General features: G+C 42.0%; 1 protein-coding gene and 1 pseudogene across 1 annotated transcript in view; both read left to right on the top strand.

The window, feature by feature from the left end:
* Nucleotides 1-4,283: 4,283 nt before the first annotated feature.
* On the top strand, nt 4,284-9,005 carry LOC102842494 (annotated as a pseudogene).
* Nucleotides 9,006-9,046: 41 nt separating this feature from the next.
* RNASEH1 (ribonuclease H1) overlaps nt 9,047-10,350 on the top strand; it is a 61,063-nt gene continuing 59,759 nt past the window's right edge. The window contains exon 1 of the mRNA XM_006863997.1: nt 9,047-9,177. Coding sequence (XP_006864059.1) covers nt 9,047-9,177 — 131 coding nt within the window. The remainder of the gene's footprint in view (nt 9,178-10,350) is intronic.

Genomic DNA, 10,350 nt, shown 5'->3' with positions numbered 1-10,350 from the left:
ACTGGTGGCCAGGAGCAGACTTGCAGAATGTGCCCTTTGGAGATGTAAATTATTACATATGCCTGAGTGGGTTTTTTTGTTTGTGTGTTTTTTAAAAATCTAAAGTGGATAGAGAGAAATACTTTTAACTGATGGTATATGGAGGGGATTATAATCATTGTAATGAAACAAGTTTTATGAGTTGTTGAATGTGAAACTGCTGATGTGCCCTGGAAACTTTCACCCAATCCACAATAAAAACCTTAAAAAAAAAAAAAAAAAAGTAGTTGAATTTATTGAAAGGCACAGGTGGGGCAGTGCTACCAAGGCCTTCATGAATGCAGAACCCTCCACTTGTCCAAGGGGCCATGACTGGGGATGTATTTGACTCCACAGCCATCTTGGATGAGACACTTCTCAGCTACCATGTCTTCAATTAATCAGCATTGAACTTGGTAAAGTCCCATTTCTTGGAGACGTGGATCTTCTGGTGCCCAGGGAATTTGAACTTGGCCCTGCATAGGGCCTTAATCACATGCTCCTTGTTTTGAAGTTTGTGCGGATGGACATGATGACTTGGCCAATGTGGATCCTAGTCACAGTACTCTGTGACCTTCCAAAGGTCCCTTGCATCCTCCTTTGGAGCCGGTCAGTCCCAGATTAGGACAATATCTTCTTGAAGCTAGTGCCATGGAAGGGATGAAGTTGTACTTGGGTGTGAAAGCCACAACTTTTCACCATATACTTGTTGGTACAAATACAGGGAGCCTCCAGGGCTTCTGTGAAAAGCTGTTTATATTCATCTGACACCATGTGGTGACAGAGTGAGAAATCATCCACTTCTGCCTTCTTCTGACTCATGAAAACAGCAGTCAAGAAAGCAAAGGTCAATAGAAAGATTGAGGAAAGCTAGGAGACCACACAATAAAAACTTAAGACAAGTTTCAGGAAAACACTACAAGAACAAACAGACAAAATAAATGCAAAATTTGAAACAATACAAAGCCTGCAATTAAAAATTCAGAAGCTTAATACAAAGATCTCAGAAATGCACAATATAATGAAAGGGCAAAGGAATAGACGCAAAGCAATGGAAGCCCGAATTAGTCAGTTTGAAGACAAATCTTTCAAAGCTATTATACTCAAAGAACAATCAAAAAAAGAATGAAAACGCCTAATTCTGATCACAACATACAGGTGATCAGAATTCCTGAACAGGAAGAAAAAAGCAAAGAGAAAACTGTCAATGAGTTGTTGGAAGAAAACTTCCCTAACATAATGAAAGATAAGAAGATAAGCATACAAGAAGTTGAAGAAACCCCAAACAGGATAGATTCCAAAAGAAAATCACCAAGACATACCATAATCAAACTTCCCAATACCAAATATAGAATCCTGAGAGCAATTCAGGAAAAACAAAAAAATTACCTACAAAGGAGAGCCAATAATACTAACCAGAAGCCAAGCAGTCAAGAAAGCAATGGGAATGACATATACAAAACTTTGAAAGTGAAATATTGCTAACCATGAATCACATACCCAACAAAGCTGTCCCTCAGATATGATGGCAAAATTAGGACATTTCCTGATAAACAGAAATTAAAGGGATTTGCAATGACCAGACCAACTTTACAAAAAGTGCTAAACTGTTTTGTTTATATGTTTTGGTTTACATGTTTCACTATATGTATGTATTTCACTATATGTATCATGTTTCACTATATGTTTCACTATATGTATATGTATCATATGTTTCACTATATATGTATCTACATATATGGAGAGAAGTTTATTATCAAGAAAATGGCTTATAATTGTAGAGCCACAGGTCCTCAGCAGAAGAGAGAGAGAGCCTTTCCCTCATGTCCATTATATTGGGAGCAGGCCACACTCCTAAGGAAACATCCTTTCAATTGATTGGCTGTTCATAGCCATTCATCATAGAGTTAACTGTGCCTGTATTAGGTTTCATCCCATGGGAATGAACACATCAAGGCTGCTAAACCTCTGGAAACCCTGGTGTAGTCAAGTTGAAACAGAACCCTAACCATTACAAACATCATAACTCAAATGCATCAATTTTTCTAGGGTTTTCCTTATTCATTGTCCAAGTTTCACATGTATATGAAACCCTGTACAGGGTCGCTGTGAGTCAGAACTGACTCCACGGCACATAACAACAACAACATATGTTTCACTGGTTTTGCTTCTCTAGAAAACTGAGCCTAACACAGTGTTGGAAACAATTATTAAAAGTATCATGAACTTCTAGAAGAACAAACAAATCTTGCTTCTTAGAAGCCAGGATGGTGAGATTTGTCTCTCATATTTCGTATATACTATCAAGAGGGACCAGTCCCTGGAAAAGGACATCATTCTTGGTAAAGTTGAGGTCCAGGAAAAAGAGGAAGACCCCAACTAGATGAATTTGCACAGAGGCAGCAACAATGGGCTCAAGCTTCACAACAATTGTGAGGATGGCGCCACACCTGGCAGTGTTTTGTTCTTTTATGTATAAGGTTACTATGAGTCGGAACAAGCTTGATGGCACCTAACAACAGCAACAAGAAAATTCATCCATATTGTTTTGTACCAGTGAAGTTCATTCATTTTGAAAGCTGTATAATATTCTGTGAGGAGTCTTAATGGTACAATGCTTAAGAGTTCAGCTTCTGACCAACATGTCAGCAGTTTGAAGCCATCAGCCCCTCTGTAGGAAAAAGATGTGGTAGTCTGCCCTGGTGATGATTACAGCAGAGAAACCCAATTAGTCAGTTTTCCTCTATCTTGTAGAGTCACTATGAATTAGAATCAACTCAACAACAACATAGTATTTTGTTAGGTAACCATATCACAGGTTAATCCATTGATGGATATTTTGGTTGCTTCCACATTTCTGTTTTGTTGAACAGTTTGAACCACTGATCCTGTGGTTACCATCCCAAAGCTTAATCCACTGGACCACCTGGACCCATAGAATTAGAAGTTTGAGTTGTTGTTGTCAGGTGCCATTGAGTCGGAACTGACTCATAGCGACCCCATGCACAGTAGAACGAAACAATGTCCAATCCTGGGCCAACCTCACTACTGCTGCCACACTTGAGTTCATCAATGATGCCACCTGGCCAATCCATCTCGTTGGGGGTCTTCCTCTTTTTCTCTGACCCTCCATCTTACCAAGCATGATATCCTTCTCCAGTGACTGTTCCCTCCTGACAATATGTCCAAAGTATGAGAGACAAAGTTTAGCCATCTTGGCCTCTAAGGAGCACTCTGGCTGCACTTCTTCCAAAACAGATCTATTGGTTCTTTTGGCAGCCCGTGGCACTTTTAGTATTCTCCTCCAACACCACAACTCAAAGGCATCAATTCTTCTACGATCTTCCTTATTCACTGTCCAGCTTTCACATCCATATGGGGTTATTGAAAATACCATGGCTTAGGTCAGGTACACCTTAGTCCTCAAGCTGACATCTTTGCTCTTCAGCACTTTAAAAAGTTCCCGTGCAGCAGATTTTCCCAATGTAATACGTCATCTGATTTCTTGACTGCTGCTTCTGTGAGTGTTGATAGTTGATCCAAGACATGACAAGTGACATGAATACATCCAAATGTATTCAGATAATTGCAACCTATAACTCCACAGGAGAGATGAGTATCTTATGATAAGTAAGGACAGCCAGCCAATCTACATGGAAACACTTACCAAATAGATCAGGCCCCAGATCAAGCTAATGGAGAGATTGGAATGGGGAAGAGGAAACAATAAGGCAACACTTCCATGGGACCAGCTCCTTTCATCCTCAACAGAGCAGATAACTGCATCTATAATGTGTGTGGACAATTTCACACATTTTATCTCTCAGATCTTCCCATAGTTTTAAAGTAAAGACTTCTGCTTATGTCTCCACTACTACTGTCCCTATCAACTTCCACTTCAGCATTTTAATCTGCAATTAGTTCTTCCCAGATGCCCAACAAGCTTCCCAGTGCTCTATAACAAGCTGTGTCACACCAAGTGCAGATGAATTGCTAATGTTACTGAAAAAAAAAAAAAAAAAGCAAGTCTAGAAATCAATCTTTCAAGGCTTAACTTGTGTTCATTCAGAGGCCATAGGAGCTCTAAAGGCATGAATTGAAGGAGGAATGAATGACTATAAAATGTGTTGCTGTGGTCTTCCCAAGAGCAGCTACCAGGGACATCTCCAGGCTTCCTCAGATAACTACAAGAGAAGAGACAGACAGTTGCAGTCATGTCTTCCAAGTTCCTGGTTCTCCACTAGCGCCTACTGATTGCCCACTGAATGGCCTCCTAGAACCAGGACCCAGCCGTAGCCAGCGTCATTTCCGCCGGGAAGGGGACTGAGCCCAGTGGGGTTGCTGCCCAGGGCTCTGTGGGCAAGAGGTTACAGCAGGAGCTGATGACCATCATAATGTCAGGAGATAAAGACATTTCTGCCTTCTCTGAATCAGACAACCTTTTCAAGTGGGTGGGGACCATCCATGGAGCAGTATAGGAAGGCACAGTATAAGAAGATCCGAGGTATAAACTCTCCCTCCAGTTCCCCAGTGGCTACCCTTACAAGGTGCCCACAGTGAAGTTCCTCACACCCTGCTACCACCCAAATGTGGACACTCAGGGTAACATCTGTCTAGACATCCTGAAGGACAAGTGGTCTGCCATCAATGATGTCAGGACCATCCTCCTCTCAATCCAGAGCCTGCCCAGAGAACCCAATATTGATAGCCCTTTGAACACACATGCTGCCGAGCTCTGGAAAAACCTCCACAACCTTTAAGAAATACCTGCAGAAGAAACCTGTTGTTGTTGTTGTTATGTGCCATCGAGTCGGTTCCGACCCATAGTGACCCTATATAGGGTTTCCGAGGGTGTAAATCTTTACGGGAGTAGAAAGCCTCATCTTTCTCCCGCGGTGCAGCTGGTAGTTTCGAACCGCTGACCTTAAGGTTCGCAGCCCGATTCGTAACCACTACGCTACCAGAACTACTCAAAGCAAATCTCCAGACAAGAGCCCTGACCCCATCTGTCCAGACCCTCCCTGTATTGTCTATTTTTTTTCCTTAGATGGTCTGTCCGTTCCTTGATTTCTGTACAGGACTCTATCTTAAACCGTGCCGTCATTTTGTTTGTTTTAAAATTAACTCTCCTTTTGAGCCCCGGTTATGAATATATTAAATAAATACATTTTGGGTTTGAAAAAAAAAAAGGGGTGGGGGAAGAATGATTCATCATTAATTCATTTTTTTAAGGAACGGTTTTTAAATAAGAAAGATATTTGAACTACAAGAAAGATAAAAATGAGGAATGAATACTATTGTTGTTGCTGTTAAGTGCCACTGAGTTGGTTCTAACTCATAGCAACCCTGTATAGGTTTCCCAGGAAGAGGCTGTTGGGTGTGAACTTCAGACCTTGTGTTTGCTGTCGTTGTCATGTGCCGTGGAGTCAGTTCCAACTCATAGTGACCCTGTACAGGGTTTCTGAGGCTGTAAATCTTTACGGGAGCAGAAAGCCCCATCTTTCTTCCGCGGAACAGCTGGTAGTTTCGAACTGTTGATCTTGCAGCTCGCAGCCTGATTCGTAACCACTGCGCTACCAGAGCTCCTTAGACCTGTGGTTAGCAGTGCAATAAAGTGTAATACTGGGACTACCTCCCACTCTCCCCACCCCTACCCTCACAAAAGCTATAGCCAATTTAAATCAGGAAAGCTGACATTTTTACAATAACTCAATTGGTGTCATTGAGTTCAGCAGCAAAAATACATCTGACCATAGATTTATTGCTTACCTTTGCATATGCTGTTCCTTCTTACTGGATTGTCCTCACCTTCTTCCTTCTACCTATAATTCACTTGAATAAATGTTTTGTATTTCTTTAACAATCCTTCCAGATCTTATTTTGCCATTGTTGTGTTATGACTTCCTTGATTGTCCAAGGCAAAATTAATCCTTCTTTTTTGTATCTTAACATACATTTTTCTAAACAGTTTTTTTTAAGTGTACTTTGTTTTATGCCCATCTTCCCTAAACCCTGGATGCTTAGAGTAACTCTGTATTCCCAGAGCGTGAGTTAGCACATGGTTTTTGTTAAGTGCCGTTGAGCTGGTTCTGACTCATAGTGACCCAATATATGGTTTCTCAGGCTGGAAATCTTTGTGGGAGTAGACAGTCTCATCTTTTTCCCTTGGAGTGGCTGGTGGGTTTGAATCCCCAACCTTGTGGCTCATAGTCCTGTGTGTTTCCTATACCGCCACTATGCTCCCTAGCATAGCACATAGTTGTATTTTTGTTGTTGTTGTTAAATGCTGTTGAGTTCTGACTCATAGACACCCTATATAGGGTTTCCAAAGAGCAGTTGGTGAGTTTGAACTGCTGACTTTGTGGTTCAGCCTGACCTCGTGGTCCAGTGCTTTATCCCTTAGCGCCATACTAGGACTCCTAGTACATAGTAGGTGTTCAATAAATATTTGTTGCAGTAAAGATCTGGAGGAAATTGAAGTTGTTTAAATTAATTTGGAAAGGATTTACAAGGGAAGCTGATTTGCTTATAGAGTAAAAGGTCAAATATTTGCAGAAGAATCTGCAATTGCCTTTCAAATAAATTTTTTTTCTGGTTCTCAGTATTTTAAGTATTGGATATCCTTCCTGATTAAATACCTACTTAGAGAAAGAGCTCTGGAGTGGAACATAAAAGTTACCACATTCCATTAGAGGAATGTTTAGAAATGTTGTTGTTAGATGTCATTGAGTAGATACCGACTCATAGTGACCCTATGCACAACAGAACATTGTCAATCCTTTGTCAGTCTCACACTCATCGCTATGCTTGAGCTCATTGTTGCTGCCACTGTGCCAACCCATCTCTTTGGGTGTCTTCCTCTTTATCGCTGACCCTCCACTTCACCAAGCACGATGTCATGCTCCAGGTACTCGTCCCTCCTGATGATATATCTGAAGTATGAGAGATAAAGTCTGTCTATTGTGGTTTCTAAGGAGCATATGACTGTACTTCTTCCAACACAGATTTGTTTTTCTGGCAGTCCATGGTACTTTAAATATTCTCCTCCAACACCCTAACTCAAATGCATCAATTCTTTTACAGTAAACCTTATTCATTGTCCAACTTACACATGCATATGAGGTTATTGAAAATACCATGGCTTGGGTCAGGTGCACCTTATTCCTCAAACTGATATATTTGCTCTTCAACACCTTAAAGAGGTCTTGTGCAGCAGATCTGGCTAACACAATATATCATTTGATTTCTTGACTGCTGCTTCCATGAGAGTTGATTGTTGACCTGAGCAAAATAAAGTCGTCTTTGACAACTTCAATCTTTTCTCCATTTATCTTGATCTTATTTATTGCTCCAGCAGTGAGGATTTTTATTTTCTTTACACTGAGATGCAACTCATACTGAAGGCTATTGTCTCTGATCTTCATCAGAGAAATAATGTAGTCCTTTCTCCTTCATTTGTACTTATTTTTTTTTAAATTTATAAATACTAGTCTTTCCAGCTATTCAAACAATAAACTAAACATTTTTTGTTCTCCATAATAAAAAAAGTACATGGGCCAAATAATAACAAACTCCTGACCACATCTAAATTTCATTATTAATGGATGAATAGGAAATCAAGCCAGAAGCATTACCTCCAGCCCAATTTTATTTCTTTGCATGTGATTAGTGTTGTGTTAGCACTTATAGTATATGAAATTAAGCTGAGATGAAATAATCTTTGATATGAATAGTTGACTGTTCTATTTACTTTCAGTACTCAGAATCTTATACTTGCATTTCTTCACAAACCTTACTTTTGGCGCTAAGAAGTTTTGATTTGCTGGTAAATTACTGTTTGATCACCAAAGAGGAAATTTAAAAAGAGAAAAAATGTATCTCCCAAAGTGGACGACCAAAACAGTGGGCCTAAACTTCTCCAAGTAGACAATTGCATTTTTCATCCATATCTCCAAGTCATTCATCATTTTCAACCAGAAATCAAATCCTCCCACCAGTTAACCTACACCTGGAAAATTAGAAAAATTTGGCATGCTTTTACGGAAAGACTATCAAAAAGGTTCTAAGCTTAATCCCCCAATTAGTATAACCTGGGCCCTTGGTGTCTTCCTACTCAGAGTGGCTCTGTAAATGGTTTTTGAGGAGACGGGTTCCGAGATGGGTTTGAACCACCGAACTAACGCTTAGCAGGCCGGTTCCGGTGCTTATCCTATAGCGCATTAACAGAACTCCACTCAGAATAACGTAGGAAGCTTTTAAAAGCTACGACCAGGCTCTCCTCTCAAAGATTCGGTTTCAGTTGGTCTTCACCTGGGGAAACAGCATTTCAGAAATTGGTCTTTTTGTACAATAAAATGATTTCTAGATTTTTGTGGGCATCGGTAAACTTTTTTTTTTTTTTTTTAAAGCTTCACAGATGTGACCTTTTGTTTAGCTAAGCTGAGAACTAGACAGGTCAGCGATGGATGAACACTCTCCAAATTCCTACCATGTAGAACGGAAAAAACAAGAAGCCTCTGAACCCCAGCAACATGCCTCGTTTCCCCAACAGAAGTCAGCCTCTTCTAGGCCCATCCGAAACACCGCCTCTCACCGCACCAGGCCTTCCCTTGCCCACCCCAGATCTCATTCCCACACAGATCTCCACCCGCGTATCATCCTTGCGGAAGCTTGCGGTGCCGAAAGAACCGTGCTTTAAGCCCCGCCCATCACGACGGCGCCAAACTGTAAAACCCGCTCCGCCCTCACTCCAGGTCCCGCCCTACTTCAAATCTCTTTTCTTTCCACGCCACACTTCTGTTCAGACCCTGCTCATCTCTGTGCCAGGTTCTGCTTTCGGCCCCGCCCCACTTCAGGCCCCGCCCGACGTAACTCCTGCTGATCATGGTCCCGCCCCACTCTCTTCTGCAGGCCTTGCGGGAGAAATACGCCATTTCTCTGCGTCGCCGCCGGAAGTTACTGTGGTTTTTCTTGTAGTTCGCTTGTAAGCCCGTGAGCCAAAATGCTTTTTCCAACATTGGAGTGAGAAATGACGAGGCTTTTCTCTCTTGCACACAGAGTTGTTTTGGCCACTGTGACCTACAGGCGCTGCGGCTGTGGGGGGTTCGGAATGTTCTATGCCGTGAGAAGGGGCCGCAAGACCGGGGTTTTTCTTACTTGGTAAGTGTTATGCTTACCGAAGCTCCGCCCTCTTCCAAGCTTCTCATCTTCCTTTCTTTCCTGATTAGAAGGAGTTGTTGATAAGATTTTCACAGACGCCCTCTGCTTCCCGGGGGGATGTTCTTGATGTTGATGGTGGTGTGTCTTCGAGTCGGTTCTGACTCGTAGCGATCCATGCTTTTTTTAAATTGGAGCAGAAAGCCTCATCTTTCTTCCGGTGAGCGCCTGGTAGGCTCGAACTGCTGAGCTTGCGGTTAGCAGCCCAACGCGTACTGTTAAAGCATGTGTGCCTCATTTTTGTACGTGGGTTTTTAGGTAGGAGTCCCATTTTCTCGCTGATACACAGGAAACTGGGGAGTCTGAAAGCGCTCGTTTCTGGCTGTGGCTTCTGCCAGTCTTAGCTGACTTTGGTCCAGTAGACATACACGGTGTATGAATCCCTGACTGATTTTAAATTTGAGGGGACTATCAGAAATGGAAGGAGCTGTGATAGTGTAGTGGTTACGAATCGGACTGCAGACCTTAAGGTCAGCGGTTCGGAACTACCAGCTGTTCCGCGGGAGGAAGATGCGGCTTTCTGCTCCCGTAAAGCTTTACAGCCTCACAAACCCTGTACAGGGTCACCATGAGTCGGAAGCGACTCCACGGCACATAACAACAACACAACATTAGAAATGGCGCATATAGTTTGAGAGTGTCTAGTGAAGTCCTGGTGTAACGCTGTGGGTTAATGCACGAGACTGCAAAGCCGTTTGAACTGCAAGGTCGGCTGGTCAAGCTCACCAGCTGCTCCTCGGAAACCCTATACAGGGTCGCTATGGGTCGGAATCGACTCGATGGCACTTTACAACAACAAAAGTAGCTTCTTAATTCTTCTTTTTCAGTACTTACTTCAGAAGTTCTAACCAGCATTACCAGAACAATTTTTTTTCGCATCAAATTATGGAGATGGAATTCAGATACTAATTATTATTCTTAAGTGCTGTCCAGTCGGTTCGGACTCAGCGATCTCGTGTAGGGTTTCCAGGGAACAGCTGATGGGTTTGAATTGCCAACCTGTGGTTTGAAGTCCAATGCTGATAATACAGCGCCATACCAGGGATCCTCAGATAACATGGAGATGGAATTCAGATAACCTAATCTTCCTAAGGAGCTCTGGTAGCATAGTGGTTA

The sequence above is a fragment of the Chrysochloris asiatica genome, unplaced genomic scaffold (genome assembly GCF_000296735.1).
Source record: "Chrysochloris asiatica unplaced genomic scaffold, ChrAsi1.0 scaffold00058, whole genome shotgun sequence".
In the NCBI taxonomy this organism is placed as follows: Eukaryota; Metazoa; Chordata; class Mammalia; order Afrosoricida; family Chrysochloridae; genus Chrysochloris; species Chrysochloris asiatica.
The sequence above is the reverse complement of the archived record's forward strand: the minus strand, read 5'-3'. Positions and strand labels throughout refer to the sequence as shown.